This window comes from Podarcis liolepis, assembly GCF_965112155.1.
Source record: "Podarcis liolepis genome assembly, chromosome: 1".
Taxonomy (NCBI): Eukaryota; Metazoa; Chordata; class Lepidosauria; order Squamata; family Lacertidae; genus Podarcis; species Podarcis liolepis.
The window spans coordinates 124502657-124526317 of NC_139554.1; the positions used below are offsets into that span (position 1 = coordinate 124502657).

A 23661-nucleotide genomic window follows, 5' to 3' on the forward strand; every position below is an offset into this window, starting at 1 on the left:
AGCGGCTTAGTCATGCTGGCCACATGACCCGGAAGCTGTACGCCAGCTCCCTCAGCCAATAAAGCGAGATGAGCGCCGCAACCCCAGAGTCAGTCACGACTGGACCTAATGGTCAGGGGTCCCTTTACCTTTACTAGTTTCTACAAAAAATCACCATACCCAGGAAAACGAGAGGTGTTATAAGTATTAAATGGCATATTCCAACCCAGCAAAGGACTTTGTGGTGAAGGACCAGTAAGGGGTGTGGCATGTGAAAGAGTCTCAAGGACCAGATATGGAAGCTTGGAGGGCCACATTCAGCCCTGGGCCCAAGGTTCCCTTAATCTACTGGATCAAAAAGGGCCCTCATCGAAGAAACCTTCGGGTGGGAGAACGGATTGCAGAAGTTTTGTTTGCTATCACATCGAGAGCTGAAAGAGAGCCTGGAGCTCTTGCAAGACCCACCAAAATAAGTTCTCAGATGAATGATTTGCATTTCTCTCCCCTGCTCAGTCAGCTACAGAACTCTTGACTCATATCTAAGACATGTCTCATATACATACGAGACATAATTCTAACTATTGTAAATACTGATATTCCCCTTGTGAGACACAGATCAATCCTTTCAAAATTCTAGTGCAGGAACAACTGCACTATTAACAGCACCCTTGGTTTGGGGGCGGATGAAAAGAGAAAGAGAAAGAGGAACAGACAACTTCTTTCTTTTCTCTCCTCAGTCATTTAGAGTTTGAATTTGCTCTGCTCCAATTCCTCAGAGCATGTAGCAGAGAAAAGATCCAACTGAAAACCAGCTTTAGAAACAAGCAAATCGGGGGTGTTTTTTTAGAAGTGTGTTATTACATGGAATGCTTATGAAAAGGTGCTTACATTTTTGAGGAATTCCAGGAAGGCAAAAAAAAAAACCCCAAAAAAACCCCACCATGAGTTGACTAGGCAACCACCCAATGCCTTTCCACATTGCCCTTTGCTGTCTGGATTTGGTACCCGGTTGGAATGATAGAACGATGTTCTCTGCTGAATTTAACATGATGGGCTTTGCTGCCTTTGGGACACGCCAAGCCAAAAGCTGTTTATAGCAACGTCCGATCAAACCCGTTAATGTATTTGACTTTTGTGGGAACAGATTCTTCCACCATGGCTCTATTGGTCTGTCACCCCCCCCCCAACTGTATTACCTGGGTTATGAAGGTGCCCTAAAGACCTTAAAGCAAAGATTATCGGATAATGCACACAGTGACTTGCGACCTCGATCACACGCAGTCTGTAGTCCGCTGGCAGTAGGAGTACAATATGGGCATGTCTTTAAGTTAACATATTACATTAAAAACCTGACAGTACCAAACTATCGAAGGCTTTTCACCAAAGCCAGACTAAACGTCTTTCCTTCTGCAGTGTTGGATGGCAGGTTGAGAGGAGTTCCCTACCAGGACAGACTTTGCTCGTGTGCTCAAGACATCGATTCCATAAAACGTATTTTGTTGCACTGTGCAAAATATGAGCAAGCCAGGGCTGAACTGATACTACCCTTGCTGGTACCTTTCCCGGGAAAATCAGAGGCTCACTATGTCAGGTTCCTATTGGAAGACCGGACAAATGCTAGAACATTAGCAGTGGCCGAGTTTTTATCGGTGGTTGCAAGAACCAATGATCCCTAAATTCTGAACAAAATGCTTGTTTAACCTGGAGGTAGGCTGTATGAATTGTGTATTGCTTTGTAACGATTTGTTGGGTCTCTGGACCGTAATAAAGATTGATGATGATTCTTCCACCCACACATTTGAAAGGGCATTATAATACTAGCCCCATTGCTTTCTATCCTGATCTTTCTGTTCCACTGCATTTATTCATTCTGCCCTGATCACCAAAGTAGAAAAACTTATTCATCCAAGGGCCACATTGCCAATGGTGGATGGGACTAGGGAGAGCAACAGCTGCAACTCTTACGTAGGCAAGAGCTCACCATGGTTCCCACTTATCAAAACGGAGCATGCCCTGGCGAGATACCTGACAAAGCTCCCACATGCCGCACTAAGAACTGCTTTTACAGAACTACGATTCCAATTGATGCCCTCGGCAATGTTGGATGGACGGCACGGCAAAGTACATTACGGAGAGAGACTCTGTTTGGACAACCCTGCATCGAGGACCTGTGCCATTATTTATTGCAGTGCCTGTTATATATAGACCCAAGAGACTGAATTATAAAACCTCTGTTTACGAATGGAACACATTTGAATAGAGTGGAAAGGGTGAAATGGCTGCTGAGCGACACCGACGACTTTGTTACTTATAAAGTAGCACTCTATGCGCTTGGCAGCTAAGAAGATCAGGAGGAAGGAACTAGACAAAATAGAAGTCAACTGCAAAGGGGATTTGGATATTTAATTTGGCACATCTTATCCGAGAATCTTCTTCTATTCTATTCTATATGCAACAAATAATTTTAGTAGCCGTGACCATGGTTTTATTGTATGTCTGTACCAGATGATTTTTATTGTTATTGTTGTTGCTGTTTTCCTGTTGTTTTCCTTTTTGTTCTCCTTCTGAATGATGCCATTCACAAATAAAAAGTTTAATTGGAAAGTGGAACTTTTACGTTGGCAAATAACTCTACATTCCAGCTGTGCAAACGTCGGAAGGTTTTTGACACAGCTACGTCTCTTCATCAGCCAAGCAGGAAGCATTATCACAGTTGCAACCCAGCACTGTACACTGGCAAAACCACTTGAGGGCAATGTGCAGCAGGACTGATGACAGTGCCAAGGGCCAGGGAGAGGCCTGGAGGGCCACACTGAGCTATCCTCTGGTTCAGGGTTTCCCAAACCAGCTGTTTGTGGACTACAACTTCCATCATCCCTAGCTAGCAGGGCCAGTGGTCAGGGGTGATGGTAACTGTAGTCCAAAAACAGATGGAGACTCAAGTTTGGGAAACACCGCTCAAGGTTTTCCCCCCTCAAACTTCCTTCCGAGTATCTGTTCTCTTTCCATTAAAAGGAAGCACGCGGCTTTTCACACAAAGGAGGCCTTTAAGCTTAACAGCTTCACAGTTTTGTGAAACTCCAGGATTTCAGAAAGAGGTAACAAACCTTCTCTTTTGCTGTTTTCCCATAGGATGTATCGTTCATCATGAGGAACATAAAGGAACGCAGATCTTCTTCATCCAGTTCCTTGCTGATTTCTGCCATTAGCACCCTGGGAAAACACAGCGAGTTGCCATTTGAAATTAATTCATAATCCTATTTCTCTTGATGATTGGGTCAGTCAGTACTTCCCACACCACACACAATTCCTTCCTGAACCAATTTTTTAAGCACGCACAAAGACACCCTGCTTTTTTACACTACAGCGGTACCTCTGGTTAAGTACTTAATTCGTTCCGGAGGTCCGTTCTTAACCTGAAACTGTTCTTAACCTGAAGCACCACTTTAGCTAATGGGGCCTCCTGCTGCTGCCGCACCGCCAGAGCACGATTTCTGTTCTCATCCTGAAGCAAAGTTCTTAATCTGAAGCACTATTTCCGGGGTAGCGGAGTCCGTAACCTGAAGCATATGTAACCTGAGGTACCACTGTACAGTATTTATGCTCATGGACTGGAACAATCATTCTCCACCTGCTGTCCCAAAAACATTTAACTAGGGGAATTAAACACAATGGGTTATGATCCTTCACTCATGGAAGTCTCTTGGATGCAGTGAGTAGAATTGGAAGAGAGTGGTTTGGTTGGTTCTCGCTTCTCTTCTGAGCTACTCTTGATCCTTTGAAACAGTGTAGGAAGTTGCAGGAAAAAGGGGAATATTACTAAAAATCACCTGTCTTCCCCTTTCTGTTCATGGAAAGCTCAGCTGGAGGAAACAACCTTCTGGGAGTAGGAGGACACAACTGGACTTATCTCCGAAGGAAAAAATGCACAGGACTGCACTATGAATTGCAAGGAATGAATGAATATAGGCTGTAGTCAGTCCAGGGTACCCATTCTGAGAGTGGATTTCTGCTGTATTCATGCACTGAATATGACAGAAGCGTTCCATCACTGCCAATGCAGACTTGTAGCAGAATCTCTCACCTCTAAAGGAAGTTGCCCTATCCTGTATCTGCATAAGAAGCTACTGTGACACGAAACAGGAGGCACGGCAAGGTCCGGGTCAGCTATTCAGGCAGGTGAGCTCCTGAAAAACTGAGTCCTTCTTAGCCTTGCAGTTTTAAAAAAGAAATAATGAAGGAGCACAATGTGCTGCTCATTTAATGCTGCGTGGGAGACACCGAGAAGCTGAAAAGGGGGACTGAGAAAGAAGTCATATACCTGCATGTACAAGTCCAGTCCCTGACATCTCCAGCTAGAGTTGGAACAGGCTTCTATCTGAAAAGCTACTTCTGGTCGGCATGGACCAGCCTTCCCCAAGTTGGTTGTTTTAAAACTCCAAATCCCATCATCTCTAGTAGCCATGATGGCTGGGGCTGATGGAAGTCTGACGAAGACTTGTGTACACAATACAGAGCCTACACTAGCTTCCAGTACGTTTCCGAGCACAATTCAAAGTGTTGGTGCTGACCTTTAAAGCCCTAAACGGCCTTGGTCCAGTATATCTGAAGGAGCGTCTCCACCCCCATCGTTCTGCCCAGACACTGAGGTCCAGCTCCGAGGGCCTTCTGGCGGTTCCCTCACTGCGAGAAGCCAAGTTACAGGGAACCAGGCAGAGGGCCTTCTCGGTAGTTGCACCTGCCCTGAAATATACATTCATAAAGAAACCAGAAGCATTTTTACTGTGCATGGTAGGAATTGATATAAATAGAAAAGAATGTAAGGTGTTTTTATATGCAACGACGGCAGCAAGAATATTATTAGCACAAAAATGGAAGGAAGAAGAATTACTGACAAACGAGAATGGAGGATGAAATTAATGGACTATGCAGAATTAGCCAAACTAACAGGAAGGATTCGAAATCTGCGGGACCCGAAATTCACAGAAGACTGGTGTAAATTTACAGACTATTTGAAAAGTAATAGTGATGATCAAACTATGTTTGTAGGTTTGCAAGAAGTTTTGTGAGGTGAATTATTGGAACTATTGCAAAAATGGATAAAGGGGAGGATGATTAGTTAAGATAATTAAAGGCAATATGAATTTAAGAAATGCATAAGAAGTGGTTAAAACGGGGGATCATCAGAGGTGCTGATGGGAGTCCATAAAAAGATTGTATAAGTGGTGAAGTTTTGTGGTATGTATTATAATTCATATGTTAAAATTAATAAAAAATATTATAAAAATATATATGAAACAGCCAAGTGAATGTGGTTACCTTAAATCACTAGCCATGGAGGAAACCGATGCACTGAACTCACCTGTACTTTGGTATCAACAGGGGAAACTGAGACAAATTGGCTTCCACAGCTGCCCTCCCAGTCCCCAGGACTTTCCGCAGCAAGTCAAATCTCTTCAGTCTGTACAGGAGTTCAGACAAAGTGCTGACCGTCAGTATCTCCCTCTCGTTCAAAGCCACGAAGAGTTTCCGGGTCTCTGCCGCAGGTACGTCAGGAACAAGATCTCGGCACAAATACTGGATGGTTTCCCTTTCCTCCGCGTCCAGTTCCTGTTCAATTCGGTGAAGAAGGGCAGCGGGCACTTGGGGAACTGTCATCACAAGCCCCTGTCCCTTTAAAAAGCCGTGCGTGTTTCCTAAACAGGAAAGCCAAGTCATGAGCCTTTTTCTTCTGAACACAATAGCCTCCTTCCCCCTTGGTCTCCAGCAGCCGGGCTTCGCTTTCGGGTCTTTAATGTGAAAAATAAAAGCTGTATGAAGAAGAAGAGAGAGAAAAGACCAAGAGATAAACAATGTACAGAACTGTACCCAAGACGCACTTAAGTTTGTTGTCTCATCCGCTGCACTCCTCAGGTCAAGCTTGGCCCTTGAACTGCTGAAGTTCTGTAAAAACCTGCTTTTTTCTTGACTGCACAAGACTCAGACTGAATGTAAAAATGGAATGCCCAGTTCACACCAAAATTTTTATCAATCGCACGGCTTGGAACGCCCAAGAGGAAGCAAACGAGTCAAAAATTCATGCTGAAACAGAGAAGTCAAATTCCGATAAACTACTCCCACACAGTTGAAGTCTTTTTTAATTATTATTCTAAGGGGTAGGGAGGGCTAAGGGTGAGAGAAAGTGGTTTCCTTAAGGCAATGAGTGAGGCAAAGGCAGCTCCGTCTTTTACAGAGTAATCCTATACAGATCTCCAGAGGAAGCCCTGTTGAGGGAAGCTTTTAATGTTTAACAGACCACTGTATTTTAATACAGTGGTACCTCAGGTTAAGAACATAATTCGTTCTGGAGGTCTGTTCTTAACCTGAAACTGTTCTTAACCTGAAGCACCACTTTAGCTAATGGGGTCTCCTGCTGCCCCTGCACAATTTCTGTTCTCATCCTGAAGCAAAGTTCTTAACCCGAGGTAATATTTCTGGGTTAGCGGAGTGTGTAATCTAAAGCATATGTAACCTGAAGCGTATGTAAGCCAAGGGACCAATGTACTTTGTTGGAAGCCGCCCAGAGTGGCTGGGGAAACCCAGCCAGATGGGCGGGGTATAAATAATAAATTATTATTTTTATTTATTATTTATTATTTTTATTATTTATTATTATTATTATTATTATTCCCGGATAAACTGGGTAAAGGATAGCAATAAAAAGAACTTGCTGGAAAGTAAACCCCATTAAACATGATGAGACTTACTTTGGAGTAAGTACGCATAAGACTGCTATTTACATTTTGCCATGTCTTCTGGAGGGAACAATAGTTTTCACTCTGCTTTTGCTTGTGCCAATGAACACTAAACCATCAGCAAAATGGAAATATTATTTTAAATCCTTTTCATGCTATCACTGGGAACTCCAAATAACCCTAATTGCATCGTCCAGCCCAGGCACTGAGATCCAGCTCCAAGGGCCTTCTGGCGGTTCCCTCCTTGCGAGAAGCAAGATTACAGGGAACCCGGCAGAGGGCCTTCTCAGTAATGGTGCCCACCCTGTGGAACGCCCTCCCAGCTGATGTCAAGGAAATAAACAACTATCTGACTTTTAGAAGACATCTGAAGGCAGCCCTGTTTAGGGAAGTTTTCAATGTTGGACGTATTTATCGTGTTTTTATATTCTGTTGGGAGCCGTCCAGAGTGGCTGGGGAAACCCAGACAGATGGGCCGGGTATTAATAATAATAATAATAATAATAATAATAATAATAATAATAATTGCAGTGCCTTCCAACTGAAAGCATATAAAAATTATGGAGGGTGGAGGCAAATACAGTAGTACAACAGGACATGTTGAATTCAATGGCAGCTACTATAGCTTAAACCAGGCATAGGCAAATTCCGGCCCTCCAGTTGGTTTGGAACTACAATTCCCATCATCCCTAGCTAACAGGACCAGTGGTCAGGGATGATGGGAACTGTAGTCTCAAAACATCTGGAGGCCTGGAATTTGCCTATGCCTGGCTTAAACCCATTCTCTGCAAATCCATCACAAAAGAAGGGAGGATTTTCCCGCTTGTGCACTTATGACATTTTCCTAGGTTTGATGCAGAAAGAATTCAAAGAGATAATGAGGAAGAATGCCAAGGATCAAAATACTTATACCTGGAATGACTGCCTGATACACAAGAGAACTGATAGGAAGGGTTTGAGAGGGATATGATGGGAGTCTTAAAGGGACAGACTCTCTTTTCCTCACATAATATCAACAAATAAGACTTTTGGGCTGCACTAGTTCAGCAGGTTCAAATCCGCATTCTCCCATGAGGGGAAAAGGGGGGTGAGATACTCTGCCTTAAATTCCTTAAAGGAAGGGCAGGATCAAAATGAAATAAAATAAAAAGTATGCTCTTCCCACACTGAAAAGGAGTACAGTGAAGACCTACTCTGAAAGAGAATTTCAGAAAATTTCAAATAAAGCAACCGTGAGCCTAAGGTTGCAATGTTATGCATCTTTATGTGGGAAGAAGCCCCACTGAATACATTTCTGAATAAAGTACTGAATAGGATTTATGTAGGCTACAGAGGTTTTGATCAGAGAACCATTGGCTCTGCTATTAAATGTGCGCGCCCACTACCGGTAGATAGCATAAAATCTGCAGTCCATATCTATCTTGCCATTTATTACGAAATACAGCATTTCCCCCCACACCTGCATCGATCCAAATTGAAGAAAAGAAGGACCTAACTGCATTTTAAGAGACACCCAGCCTCTTTCCCAATAATGACCTATGAAGATCCAAAGACCAGGTTAAGCCCAATAATACTATAAAGGTAAAGGTAAAGGGACCCCTGACCATTAGGTCCAGTCGTGACCAACTCTGGGGTTGCGGCGCTCATCTCGCTCTATGGGCCGAGGGAGCTGGCGTTTGTCCGCAGACAGCTTCCGGGTCATGTGGCCAGCATGACTAAGCCGCTTCTAGCGAACCAGAGCAGTGCATGGAAACGCCGTTTACCTTCCCGCCAGAGCGGTTCCTATTTATCTACTTGCACTTTGACGTGCTTTCGAACTGCTAGGTTGGCAGGAGCAGGGACCGAGCAACGGGAGCTCACCCTGTCGCGGGGATTCGAACCGCCGACCTTCTGATCGGCAAGTCCTAGGCTCTGTGGTTTAACCCACAGCGCCACCTGTGTCCCTATAATAATAGGATACAAATGACCAAAAGAATATTCTTCGAAATTTCAGCAAAGGCATGACAAATCAAACCTACCTAGAAATTAAAACTGCTGGTTCATAAGCCGACTGGTTCCTTCTGCTCATGGGCAAAAGTCCTGAGAAATTAAAGCCTTCTATATCTGCTGTCCAGATAATGTTTTCAGTCCTAAAATTAGCTCCTGGGGGACCAAGAATGACAGAGGAAGTGGGCTCTCCATTATCTGATCAGAAACATTCTTCATCCTTGAAATCCCACAGGAAATACCACTCTTCACACTCAGCGAAGAAGAAAGTCATGTCAACGACATTCCACACATCACATGCATACTTTTAAAAATCAGTCATCCCCCTTGATGTATTTTCTTGCAAAACAAATAAGGAAGCCAAGGGGAAGAGTTAATTTGAAGCACTGAAGAGCACATGTACATTTCTCCTTTTCTCACACAAACACACCCAGCATACTTGACTACCCCCACCATTCAGAAAAGCCCCTCTATCCATGAAGGAAGCTCCGGCCATTTAAAAAACAACAATGCTTAAATTTCCAAATCCCCATTTTTAAAAAATAAAACAAAAAATGCACAAGGACATAGTGCCCAAAGATGCCAAGTTGGGGAATTCCTGTCTTATTTGGTGACAATTATAGCATTCCTGCTGCGTGACATCCATAGTAGATTTTATGTCGTTTTATGTGGTTTTGTAGTAGTTTTATGTAGTTTTTCAATTTCATTGTTCTGCATGGGACAATGACAATAAATATATCGTATATCCATAACCAATTCTTCCACAATTGTGTAGCTCCGGGTTCCTTGCTGAGTCTAGACTTCAAAAGATAAGAGGAAGTTTAAAACATTAAGCAGTCGCGGGACTAGTTCACCTGACAGGATAAACCAATCTATGGCATGATGAGACTGCTGTGGTTCGTGGAGCTAACACAAAGTTTGGCTTAGTGTGTTGTGTGAAGCGGGATTCATGGTTAAGCGCCTCCCTCACTAGCTACGAAATTATCTCAGGGAGGAAGTAAAAAGGACTGCGAAGGAATAAAGTCCCAGAAAGCTTGAAAACCATAGTTTGGCTTGCTGTGTCGTGCATAGCAGGGTCACACACTCTCGGAATGAAAGCATAAACAATTAACGAGTAATAATAATTCCAGATTAGGAGCCATGATGTCCTATTGAAACTTCCTGGTTTCTCTCTCCTCTACCTCCTCCAACTTTAATTTAAAGTAATATGATCCTACTCACTGGAAGGACAGATCGTGAAGCTGAGGCTCCAAGACTTTGGCCACCTCATGAGAAGAGAAGACTCCCTGGAAAAGACCCAGGATGTTGGGAAAGATGGAGGGCACAAGGAAAAGGGGACGACAGAGGATGAGATGGTTGGATAGTGTTCTTGAAGCTACCAGCATGAGTTTGACCAAACTGGGGGAGGCAGTGGAAGACAGGAGTGCCTGGCGTGCTCTGGTCCATGGGGTCACGAAGAATCAGACACAACTAAACAACAACAGGAATATGATCCGCGTCATGTTTCTCAGATGCCTGATTATCGTCTTCCAAAGCAACTACTCCATTCCGAACTTAAAAATGGAAAGCATGATGCTGGTGGTCAACAAAAGAGGTTTAAAGACTCTCTCAGGGCAAATCTTTAAAAATGTAGTATAAAAACAGACAACTGGGAAACACTGGCCTGTGAGTGCTCCAACTGGAGAACTGCCTTTACCAAAGGTGTCATGGGCTTTGAAGATGCTCAAACTCAGGGCAAAACATGCTAAGAGGAAGGCACGCTTGGCAAACCCTCAATGTGATCAACTCCCGCCCGGAAACCAATGTCCCCACTGTGGAAGGACGTGTGGGTCCAGAATTGGCCTCCACAGCCACTTACAGACTCACTGTTAAGACCGTATTCATGGAAGACAATCTTACTCGATTATGAGTAATCCCCAAAGAGGAAGAAGGATATGATCCTGGAAAAGGAATGGGTTGACTCTTCCATTTCCTGGATTTCGTATGGAAACAAATGGGTATGTAATTTCCACAGCTGCTCCAATCGATCTTTTGGCCAGTGAAGAGGTCTGGCTACACCCAAGTTGCTGGGAGAAACATTTCGGGGATGGGCAGATTTCAGGCTTGCGAGACGTACTTTGTGTAAAATAGTGGTTCAGTGAGGGGACATATGTTAGGAATTCAGGAACCACATGCTCAGGCCAGAAATTGGTGGTCAATATTGGAACCAAGTCACACCTTTGACAGTTTTGTTGTTTCTAGACAACTGGGAGTCAGACACCCTTGTTGGTGATCTACTGCAAATCACCCAATTCCTGAACTGCCGTTTTTCCTCCTCAGTCATGTACACATAATATATTTAAAGCAGTGGTGTCCAAACTTTTTTCAAAGAGGGCCAGTTTTGATGAAGTGAAGGGCCATAAGGCCGACCCCACAGAGGCCAGATTAAACCAACTGGTGGGCCGGATTAGGTCCCTGTTATGGACTTTGGACACGCCTGATTTAAAGCAAACACCTCTATAATTCCCAGAAATCTTTTTTTTTTTTGGGGGGGGGAGGCTATGTGATGTACATATAACCCCTCTGTTGCTAATTAGGATGTGGGGCTTTCCTCTGGGAAACTCACAAGAACTCCGGGCAAAAGGGGAAATAACTAATACTTCAAAATGACGTATGTAATCACATGCGCTTTCAAGCATGTGAATGAGAATTTCTCTTGAGGGGGAAAACACTTGCTTTTGAATATAATTATGATTCAAACAGGAAACTCCAAATAGACACCTGTCTGGTAGAAAATAAACCTCCATACCAAAATCCTTTAAATATTATGCAGGTGGGGGATTTTTTGCCTACCCAACTTGTTCCAATCATTCATTTCTGCAATCTAAGCTAATACAATAAAGGATGTTATCAGAAACAGGCTTAATTGTAAATAACTGGATTTTTGTGCCTTTTCAAAAACCACTTCAAGTTAATGAATCTGGAATTAGGGTTCCAAGCTGTTATGTCGCTTTGCTAAGCATTCCTGCCATTGCATCGCTATTGTTGTGTTGAAATTGGCTCTTGGCATATTTACGTGGGAGTTTTCCGAAAACCCATTAAAGTGACCAGAACAACTGTTCTCACTGAAATCATGCGCTCGCTTATAAGGGATCTGTTACCTTCCAACAAAACCACTGGGGTAAAGATATCAACAGGATAGGAATGTTAAGAAATTTGATTATAATCGGAATATTGTTTTTTGAATAATGATATTGGAAAACTGCTACATTTAGTTACAAGGAAATTCAGATAGAAGAGATTAGAGGAAGTCAAACAATATGTTTATGAAGTTGGAAGTTTAATTAATTAACTTTTATTGTCTATGTGTTTGTGGTTATATTTTTGGTTATTATTTGCTATATTTGTTTTATTTCTTTTTTATTTTTATTTTATTTTTGTTTCATTGGTTTTACAGTATGTGTTGTATTTGTATGAAACTTAATAAATATTATTGGGGGGGGAGATATCAACAGGAAAGGGCTCTCACTGAGCTCATGTAATAAGTTTTTAAAAAAAAGTCTCCTACGACTTTCTTCTCTTAGGGAAAGCAGACAAAGATAGAAAGGTTAAGCCATTCTCGTCACAGCCTCGGATGTTCCCTTTTCATCAAAGAATAACCCTTAAAATAAGAATAATGCTGGCGGAAACAGGGCAACGCGTAACGCCCTTCTAATGCGTATGTACTTTGGCCTGAAACAAAACCGAAACGGCGTCCGTGGCGCACAAAGCGCGCTTATCTTATCTTAAAAAAGAACAGCCCGATGCTGTTCTTTTTTTAATAAAAAGCGGTTTATGTCGCAGCTCTGACGTTAACCCTCGAAGTAGCCTTTCCTTACAAGCCGACTTCCTTAAAATAAAAATAAAAATCTTTCTTCAGAAGTATCCCCAACGTTTAATGGGGTCGAGAGCAGAGGAGCCGCAGCTGGTACCTCTCCAAAGAGGAGAGACGCGGTGCGGAAACTTGCGAGCTCGCGATTCGGCGGGGCTTACTTCCGAGTAAACCCGCATGGGCTCGCGAGAAACGGGCGCCGATCCCTCCTCCTCCTCCTCCCACCCCGTTCACACGACTTGGGAGTTATTCCAAGCCGCACTTTCAGAAGCAGCCCGGTTTTGGCTTGCGGATCCTTTTTCTCACCGCGCCAACCTTACAAAGCACGCCATGCCAGCGACACCGCTCCTTACCTCTGAGCAAGCCCTAGTCGCGCAACGTCCCCTCTCGATCCGCGATGGCTTCCCCTTCTCAAGATGGCAGTTTCCAAACTTCGGCGTCCGCCATTACCCGTTCTGACGAACAACAGCCTTGTTGGCGAGGCTCCCTTTTTGGGGAGTGGCGCGAGCGGCTCGCAGTTCCTGCGCAAACCAGAAGAGCGAGTCAGCTTCCTTCCCACGCGCAAGGAAGCCCCGACGGCGCGCAACCGGATCGGACCGCAAATGCTTAGCAAATAAAATTTAAAAAAAGGGAAACAAATGCTCCAGAGCTTCCTCTAGAACAAAACTGGACGATTTCCTCTTTCCCGCGCCAATACTGAATGGAAGAGTCATTCAAAAGCAGTGGTTGGGGGCGGGCACTGGGATTCCCTAGAGGGGTGCAGAAAGTAAAAATAATTGACTTTTCAAAGCTGGTATCCTTGGATCAAGTTCAGCCATTTTGTTGAATTAACGTTTTAATTGGATTTGGAACAAATGGGCAGTTCCGATTTTGCGTTTAATTATGGACTGTGTTGCAATATTTCCTTAGTGGGTTGTGGGAAGGTTTGTGTTACCTACTGAAGTTCGCACCCTGGGCCAGCAGGGAGATACTGTAGATAGTTTTCACTCAGGTCCACATATGCAAATAAGGGATCAAAAGTGACATTCGGTGATTGGATAGTTACAGAAAGCGTTACAGTTGCGTTGTAGTGGAGCTCTATATAAGCAGGCTGGCTGAACCTTTCAGTTCAGTTCTGTTCTGTGAATAAACAAGAGCTGTTTGAAGAATCGCTGTGTGGTCTGATATGTCCACCCACAACTTAACAGTTTGTAGTTACGTTTGTGGTTGGGGAAAGGTTATGCTTGGGACAGTGAGGTTTATGATGCAACGTTTATGTATGTGCGAGAATATATATGTGTGTGTATGTATATGTATATATGTATGTGTGGGGTCACGAAGAGTCGGACACGACTAAATGACTAAACAACAACAACAATGTATGTATGTATCTATGTATATATGTGTGTGTGTGTGTGTGTGTATGTATGTATATATATAACTTCCTTTGGGAGGTATTAGAATTTTATTTGCCGGTTTTAGATTCCGCCTCGCCGCCTGAAATTTGTTACTTTGCAAGAGCTTTTTCCTCCCACAAACCACAACGGAAGTCAACTTAAAGCAAATGTGATAAAACATCAACCATTAAAACTTCCCTAAACAGGGCTGCCTTCAGATGTCTTCTAAAAGTGAGATAGTTGTTTATTTCCTTGACATCTGATGGGACCCTCTGCCTGGCTCCCTGTAACCTCACTTCTTGCAGTGAGAAGTGAATTTGGACTTTACTCATGGATTTCAACCTGTTGTTTGGTTTCCTTTGTTCCTTTGTTCCTTATTCAAACCCTACTTGCAAATATTTACACATATAAGCAATCATTAGCTATTTCAGTACTCTACAGTCTCAATGATAAATTTACCAGTCAGTATTTAACAATGCAATCCTCTGCATATTTACTCAGAAGTAAGCACCATTGTATTTGACAGAGCTTACTCACGGGCATGCATGCATAGAACTGGCCCAATAATTTAGATGTAAGGTGATTTCCTCCAACTTTACTGCAGAACGGCACTGACATAACTGACAGTGCAAGTCTACTCAGAAGTAAATCCCATTGAGTTCAGAGGGGCTTACTTCCACATAAGCTGCTATAAGATTGAATCTAAATTGACTTAAAGTTGATTGCTTAGGTCTTGCACTGTAAAAAACTGCTCCTTTTCCCTTATGGGGTACCCAAGAGCCCATACAGAGTCCTTTTGTAGGTTCTCTATCGGTAGGAGAAAATAACAGAGAACAACCAAAGAATATTGAGAAGCAAAGTAGCTAGTAAGCCCGATCTTTATTAACTGTTGCAACAGGGTGCTCCCCCACACGCAGGTAAGAGGAGGAGGACCTCGAACAATGGCGCGCAAGGCCTTATATATCCATTTTGAAATTCCCTGCCCTGGAGCTCCAGACCACCCCTCCATACATCATACACACATCACAGAAAAGGCGGTCTACAACAGAAATTTGAGTGTTGTTGTTTTTCCTGTCTGCCAGGTTATCTGATACAGTGGTACCTCAGGTTAAGTACTTAATTCGTTCCGGAGTTCCGTTCTTAACCTGAATCTGTTCTTAACCTGAAGCACCACTTTAGCTAATGGGGCCTCCTGCTGCCGCCGTGCCGCTGGAGCACAATTTCTGTTCTCATCCTGAAGCAAAGTTCTTAACCTGAAGCACTATTTCTGGGTTAGCAGAGTCTGTAACCTGAAGCGCATGTAACCTGAAGCATATGTAACCCGAGGTACCACTGTAATGCCTTATCAGATTGCCTTTTCTGGTAGTCTGGCCATTCCTTTGAGATGGTAATTACTTAATTCCTGAGACAATTCGAAGGTTTTTTCATTTCCTCCCTCCTTGCAGAGAAACATTTGGTCAGTTTGGGATTTAAAATGGTTTCAGGACTGTCTTCCTGTGCTGCTTCAGACATGTGGTTTATATATTTATGTACGTGTTTGCTTGGTACATTTATGAACATTTATTATGTATCAAAGACCTTAAAATTAGGATGACACCTCTGAATATGGTTCTTCTATTTAGAAATTATGGTTTGTAGCTGTTCAGACCATCAGTGAGAGAGGAAGCAGAAGTCAGACATTATCATTCCTGGATATAGCCTTCCTGCCAGCTATTGACTACCATCACAGTCTGCTGGGAGAGGAAGTATAGTGGTACCTCAGGTTAAGTACTTAATTCGTTCTGGAGGTCTGTTCTTAACCTGAAACTGTTCTTAACCTGAAGCACCACTTTAGCTAATGGGGCCTCCTGCTGCTGCTGCACCGCCGGAGCACGATTTCTGTTCTTATCCTGAAGCAAAGTTCTTAACCTGAAGCATTATTTCTAGGTTAGCAGAGTCTGTAACCTGAAGCGTATGTAACCTGAGGTACCGCTGTAGCAGCTTTTCCATTGTTCCTTGACCTGTTGAATTTCTTCCTGCGGAACTTTACAAATAAGAAATAATCCCTGATGGGGCTTTTCCCCCTTCTCCTTCCCAATCCATTTTCCTTTCATGCTGCCTTTTGAGACTGTAAACGTGAAGGCGGGGACTGCTTTATTTCTGATCTTTGTAAGCAGCCTAGGGAGTCTTTTGTAGCTTGAAAAGTGAGGCAAAAATGCTCTTTTTTTAAAAAAAGGAACAAGCCTAGCCCCCATTCATTTTGTGTAATGGCGATTGCCCCATCTTGCATCAGTTTATTTCATAAGAATGCGTTTTTTTGGATGAAGTTCTTCTTTTTCTCAGTCCTAAGCTTACTCTCTGTCTGTATTTTTGGGTGACCCTGCATTGTACAACAACAACAATTTATTACTTATACCCCGCCCATCTGGCTGGGCCTCCCCAGCCACTCTGGGCGGCTTCCAACAGGATATTAAAAACACAGTAAAACATCAAACATTAAAAACTTCCCTAAACAGGGCTGCCTTCAGATGTTACAAGAGAGAACTGGCTCATCATAGTTATACTTCTGTATAAACACCTGTTACATCAAACACAGTCCTGCTGCACCTTAGGCATATATATCTGACAGGTACAGTGGTACCTCGGGTTACATACACTTCAGGTTACATACGCTTCAGGTTACAGACTCCACTAACCCAGAAATAGTGCTTCAGGTTAAGAACTTTGCTTCAGGATGAGAACAGAAATTGGGCTCCGGCGGCACAGCGGCAGCAGGAGGCCCCATTAGCTAAAGTGGTGCTTCAGGTTAAGAACAGTTTCAGTTTAAGAACGGACCTCCGGATCGAATTAAGTACTTAACCCGAGGTACCACTGTTTCTGGACATCCTTTGACATGTAAACTTAGGCAGTGACCATTTTAGATGCGTCAAATTGTCAAATGCATCAAATTTGGACCCGGGAAAAAGCAGGATAGGGGTCAGGGCAAGCTTACATGCTCTCTGCCAAGGCGTACGGGGGCCATGAATGGAAACCCCACACAAAATGGCTGCCGGTGATACAGCAGAAGTAAAGAAGTTCATTGATGAGCCCATGCAAGTTGTACGTGGGCACTGTTGTGCTCGATGCGTGAAAAGGGGCAGCAGGCAGGGTGTATACATGAGAAATGTGAGGCCAAGAAGCAAGTCGGTGGCTGATATCGAGGAACGACAACCTGCTGTTTATATTTCTCATTCACTGATATCATAACTTCCTAATGTTGTTTTATGTTTACAAGGTAATGTTTTATTCCCAACAGGATAGGTTTTACGCAGAGAAACTAATTTTTTTTTTATAACATTACTGGACATTGTCAGAATGTAAAATTATAATTCGTTGGTTTTCCAGGAGCAGTGCTTTTTAATCAAACGTAGATTTACCAAGATAAGTGTTGTCCAGTCACAAAACGAATAGGTTTGAATTCCTCACACTCAAAAACATATTTTTAAGACCCCTCAACTGATGAAATTTTCAAAAATTAAGTTTTGCCCTTTAAAATGGCACACCGTGATTATTATGTTTGTACAGTTCATTTGGATCATGTCTCAGGGCTTTCTTCCAGTTCTAACCTAAAGCAAATAAAACAAAAAAAATTAAAAAATCCTTCTAGCATACACACGAAAGTTCATACCAATGACAACCTTAGTTGGTCTATAAGGTGCTACTGGAAGGAATTTTTTTTAATTTTTTAAATTTTGTTTTGACTATGGCAGACCAACACAGCTACCTACCTGTAACTAGAACTAAAGCAAATAAAACAGGATCCTTGAAACAAGGTAGGAGCTACATGATATCCTTCTCTCGTAATTCAGGGAGCAAGAAAACAGCAGTTTACAAAACATAAAAACCGTTACATTAAGTTGCCACGCAGTGGCTTAAAATTGGCAAAGCAGCAGTCATGATTTACTGCCTCGTGCATTAAAACTGCCTCCAGGGAAAGTGGTTATTGTAAAAGCTTCCTCACCAATAATGAAACTGCTGGCAAAGGAAAATATACTCCTGCAAAAAAAATAATATCAAAAAATCAGAACTGTGTTGCAAGCAGTCTAGCACGCAAGAGCCCCTGTCTGAGGTCAAATTTAATATCTGTTTCCAATTCCCAACGTTCATGCTGCCAGAAAACAGGAAAACAGGACCAGGAAAAGAGAAGCAAGCAAAAGTGGGGAGCCTCTGTTTATGGAGCGAGGTTCTTTTTGCATGAGGAGCATTGTTAGTGAGCTGGAGCAATGTCTGTCCACAGAGAAGCCCGCTTCATCCTGCAACTGGCTGGCCAGTGAAAGACAAGCTGAGCAGCGTGCCAAATCTTTAAGTGCTCCTTCATCATCTCAGTGCTCCCTGCCGTCGCTGTAAGCCGGCTTCCCTTTTTGTGAATGCAGCCAAGAAGAAATTTCCCTTAAAAAAATTAATTCTGGAAAGAGTTATATGAGAGTAGGCCCTCCATAGCAGGTGTCGCCAACCTTTATGGACATTTCAGATTTTGAGAGGGTGCTGGGGCACCAGTCAAGAAATAGCAGCTGTTGTAAACAAAAATCTGCCCTTTTTCCCTTATGGGGTATCCAAGAGCCCATATAGAGTCCTTACGTAGGTTCCCTATTGGTAGGAGAAAATAACAGAGGCCAGTCAGAGAATACTGAGAAGCAAAGCAGCTAGTAAGCCTGATCTTTATTAACTGTTGCAACAGGGTGTTCCCCCACACGTAGGAGAGAGGAGGACCCCGAGCCATGCGTGCAAGCCCTTATGTAGACATTTTAAATTTCCCACCCTGGAGTCCAAGACCACCCCCAGAAACATCATACATACATCACAGAAAAGGCAATCTACAACAGAATTCTGAGTGCCTTGTTTTTACCCTGTCTGCCAGGTTACCTGTTAATGGTCACTTGGCTGGATTACCTGGGGAACCTGGCCATTCTTTTGTAATGATAATACTTAATTCCTGAGCCAGGTCACAGGCTCACCCTATTCACACCTTAAATGTGCCCTTAAGGCAAGATTTGTGAGGATAGAGATAATGGGGAGATTTCTGCATTTCCTTTGACCTTGTAGAGAAAGATTTGAGGTGACTGAAGTCCAGTCGTGACCGACTCTGGTGTTGCGGTGCTCATCTCGCTTTATTGGCCGAGGGAGCCGCCGTTTGTCCATAGACAGCTTCCGGGTCATGTGGCCAGCATGACTAAGCCGCTTCTGGGAAACCAGAGCAGTACACGGAAACGCTGTTTACCTTCCCGCTGGAGTGGTACCTATTTATCTACTTGCACTTTGACGTGCTTTCGAACTGCTAGGTTGGCAGGAGCAGGGACCGAGCAACGGGAGCTCACCCCGTCGCGGGGATTCGAACCGCCGACCTTCTGATCGGCAAGTCCTAGGCTCTGTGGTTTAACCCACAGCGCCACCCGCGTCACATATATGTATGTAAAGGGACCCCTGACCATTAGGTCCATATGTATGGCCTAAAAATTATTATAACACAGCACATTACTGGCAACCTAGATTGGCACTTCAAATCATCAGGTATTGTTCACTGTTCCACTAGAGAAATGCTCAAAGAAGTGCCTTTTAACGTGCCACAGGGGTTGCAATTTCAGCCACCACCCTCTGTCCAAACTGCATTTTCCAGGCTCTACATCTTCAGGCTGAGAGTGATCGGGGTTTATAAATATTGCACTGCTCATAATCTTAATGCCAACTATTTTGTTGAAAACAATGTCTGCTGAAGGACAGTCACGAGAGGGATCACACGGGGAGGCCTTTGAGATAGGGGTCAAAGTGGTCTAATGAAAAACGCGAATGACATTTCACAGAAGATCCATGCTTGATCATTAACGCCTCCTTTGCAAGCGTACAAATAATGCATCACATTATGCAGATGCAGCTGTCTCAGCCCATAGTATACTTACTGAGGAATATAATATTTATATTATATACAGGCCTCGGTCCTGTATACCTGAAGGAGCGTCTCCACCCCCAACGTTCAGCCCGGACACTGAGATCCAGCGCCGAGGGCCTTCTGGCGGTTCCCTCATTGCGAGAAGTGAGGTTACAGGGAACCAGACAGAGGGCCTTCTCAGTAGTGGTGCCTGCCCTGTGGAATGCCCTCCCTTCAGATGTGAAGGAAATAAGCCGCTATCCTATCTGAAGGCAGCCCTGTTTAGGAAGTTTTTAATATTTAATGCTGTATTGTTTTTAACACTTGATTGGAAGCCGCCCAGAGTGGCTGGGGAAACTCAGCCAGATGGGTGGGGTAGAAATAATAAATAATTATTATTATTAGCCTCATTTAACTAAATAGGGTATATTTCCAGGGCATATACTCAGTGAGGAATGTTTGGGATTGTGCTATTCAGCAATTGCGTAATAGAGAAACACTATTGGTTCATTTCAGAAACTTAAATTGCCATCTGCTGGCTTCACTATGTCAGATGCTCCAGGGCATTTTGGGAAATTTAATATGGTGGTGGTGGGGTGTTACCTGTGGGGTAGCTGAGTTGTTGGGGGTCGCCTTGCTAAGGCCCCCCCCTCAACCCTGTCCAGCTATACAGTGGTACCTCGGGTTACATACGCTTCAGGTTACATTCGCTTCAGGTTACAGACTCCGCTAACCCAGAAATAGTGCTTCAGGTTAAGAACCACATGTCTGAAGCAGCACAGGAAGACAGTCCTGAAACCATTTTAAATCCCAAACTGACCAAATGTTTCTCTGCAAGGAGGGAGGAAATGAAAAAACCTTCCCATTGTCTCGGGAATTAAGTAATTACCATCTCAAAGGAATGGCCAGACTACCAGAAAAGGCAATCTGATAAGGCATTACAGTGGTACCTCGGGTTACATATGCTTCAGGTTACAGACTCTGCTAACCCAGAAATAGTGCTTCAGGTTAAGAACTTTGCTTCAGGATGAGAACACAAATTGTGCTCTAGCGGTGCGGCGGCAGCAGGAGGCCCCATTAACTAAAGTGGTGCTTCAGGTTAAGAACAGACCTCCGGAACAAATTAAGTACTTAACCTGAGGTACCACTGTACTGACATTGTCTGCTTCTGGGTTCAGTTCTAAATGCTGGCCTTAATCTTTAAGGCTACTCTGAAAATGATTGAAAAGGTACAAATAAAACGAAATGGTCTGGAACCAGGATATCTTAAGAATATATATATATATAAAAACACCATTGTCCTGAGTTGAATACACCACTAGCCAGAGATAAGATTAAAATAACCTATGTAATGTAAGCAGTGTGTGTATCTTCCCAGCCTTTTGCTTAGATCAGCCAGCCAGTTCTGACTGACGTCCACTCTATTTTTAGACCCTTGTGTCTGGCACAAGCTCTCGTGTTGTTGTGCTCCGCTGCCAACATGTGAGATCTCTAGATCCCTGTAGCTATCGGTGTTTGTGAACCCTGATCTGTACAGTGATCACGTTCCTGCTTGTGTGACAGCTGTTTTCATTTGCAGGGCAGTCGCCGCTGCTTATGGGCTACATACAGGCAGCTAAATTTCTTCAAGAATCGAAAGTTCTTCAAAATAAAGCAACATTTTTTAAAAAACAGCCTTAAACTTAAAATCTGTAATAGAGCATTGTATGTATGCTGGGAGGGACGCCAGCATTTTTGTAATGTTGTGAGCGGTTTAGTATGCCTCGTTTCATACGCTTTTCAGCCTTTGCTTAACTATGCGTGCTTCTTAAAGGAAGTGCTCTGAATACGAATAGCGTTAATGCAGTATATTGCAAGTAATGGAAGTATTTAAATGTACGCTATCTCATAATCCTTTCCAAAAAGGCATACGGCAGGTCATATCTTGGAGGTCCCAGGACACAGAGAGGTTAGGCTGGCCTTAACCAGAGCTAGGGCTTTTTTGGCTGTGGCTCTGATCTGGTGGAACGCTCTGCCACAAGAGACTAGGGCCCTGCGGGACTTGACATCTTTCCGCAGGGAAAGACTAGGGCCCTGCGGGACTTGACATCTTTCCGCAGGGCCTGCAAGACAGAGCTGTTCCACCAAGCCTTTGGCCAGAGCACAGCCTGACTCCCTCCTTTGGCAATCTTCACAGAACTCTAGCCCAATGGTTGCCATTAATTTGATTTGAATTAATTTTATAATGAAATGATTTTAGAATGTTGTATTATTTTATTGTTGTTAGCCGCCCTGAGCCCGGCTTCGGCTGGGGAGGGTGGGATATAAATAAAAAATTATTATTATTATTATTATTATTATTATTATTATTATTATTATTATCATCATCATATCTTCTCCAAACAGCAGATGCTGGGACTGAGGATGCATTTATACAGGAGAGGGCCTGTAATAAGAAAGTAGCAGCTGATTGGAATGGGGTTGTAAGGCGAGGTAAAGTTTCACAACAAAAGTACAGCCGAAAGTATGGTGTAGTGGTTACAAACTTGGACTAGGACTTGAAAGACCGGGATTCAAATATTCAGTCAAACATGAAGCCTATTGTGTGTTACTGGGCCAGATACATTCCATCAGCCCAAGCAACTTCACAGGGTGGTTGTGATGATAAAAGAAAGGGAGGAGGGAAGAACATTTTGTAAGCCACCTTGGAGGCAATGTATAAACATAATAATAAAATAAAATGACAAGTCATATTTCCTGGTTTTGATACTAGAGAAACTCACATTCAAATCCTAGGGTGGCCTTGAAGGTTACTTGTGTTGCCTTGGGTATGTCTGCACTTCTCTGCTGGATCTCCAAATGGCTGTTATGAATTGATGGTAGAGATGAGGCAGTATTGTCCTTACCCATCCTTAGCAAGTTGGATGGAAGCACAGAGTATTAGCTGTTACCCGAGTGCAACAGTGGTCTTCCGACCTGTAACTTCCAGCAACTGGTATTCAGATCAAGATAGTAAAGGCAAAGGTTGCCATCATGGCTAGTAGCTAAAGGTAAAGGGGACCCCTGACCATTAGGTCCAGTCGTGGCCGACTCTGGGGTTGCGGCGCTCATCTCGCTTTATTGGCCGAGGGAGCCGGCGTACAGCTTCCGGGGTCATGTGGCCAGCATGACTAAGCCGCTTCTGGCAAACCAGAGCAGCACACAGAAACGCCATTTACCTTCCCGCCAAAGCGGTACCTATTTATCTACTTGCACTTTGACATTCTTTCGAACTGGCAGGAGCTGGGACCGAGCAATGGGAGCTCACCCCGTGGCGGGGATTCGAACCGCCGACCTTCTGATCAGAAAGTCCTAGGCTCTGTGGTTTAACCCACAGCGCCACCTGCATCCCAGTAGCTAGTAGCTACTGATCATCAATTCATCCTCTTTTAGAGGCATCCCAACTTGGTGCCCATCACTGCCTCCTTTTGAGAGCAAATTTCAGCTTGACAACTTGCTGTGTGACTAAGTGTTTTCTGTTGCCTCCTGAATCTTCCAGCATTCAACTTCACTGGATGTCTCTTGAGTCGTCTGACTCTGACACCTTTGGAGTGTTGGTTCAGATGCTCACAGACTCCCAAGCCTTTGAAGTCCCAATCAAAATAATAATAATAATAATAATAATAATTTATTTATACCTCACCCATCTGGCTGAGTCTCCCCAGCCACTCTGGGCAGCTCCCAATCAAGTATTAAAAACAATACAGGGTTAAATATTAAAAACTTCCCTGAACAGGGCTGCCTTCAGATGTCTTTTAAAGATAGGATAGTTGCTTATTTCCTTCACATCTGAAGGGAGGGCGTTCCACAGGGCGGGCGCCACTACCGAGAAAGCCC

At 43.5% G+C, this 23661-nt stretch overlaps 1 protein-coding gene across 4 annotated transcripts in view; it reads right to left on the reverse strand.

Moving 5' to 3' along the window:
• The window catches only part of CFLAR (CASP8 and FADD like apoptosis regulator), a 35589-nt gene extending 22072 nt beyond the window's left edge, over window positions 1–13517 (reverse strand). The window contains exons 1-4 of one of the 4 annotated variants that reach the window (XM_083469135.1): window positions 12903–13517; window positions 8732–8855; window positions 5342–5768; window positions 3087–3192 (exon numbers count right to left, since the gene is read on the reverse strand). In XM_083469135.1, coding sequence (XP_083325261.1) covers window positions 3087–3192; window positions 5342–5697 — 462 coding nt within the window. In that variant the 5' untranslated portion in view covers window positions 5698–5768; window positions 8732–8855; window positions 12903–13517. Of the gene's footprint in view, window positions 1–3086; window positions 3193–5341; window positions 5790–8731; window positions 8856–12902 lie in introns of all 4 variants that reach the window. The other 3 variants (XM_083469133.1, XM_083469136.1, XM_083469134.1) reach the window with 3 other exon arrangements.
• Between the last annotated feature and the right edge of the window lie 10144 nt (window positions 13518–23661).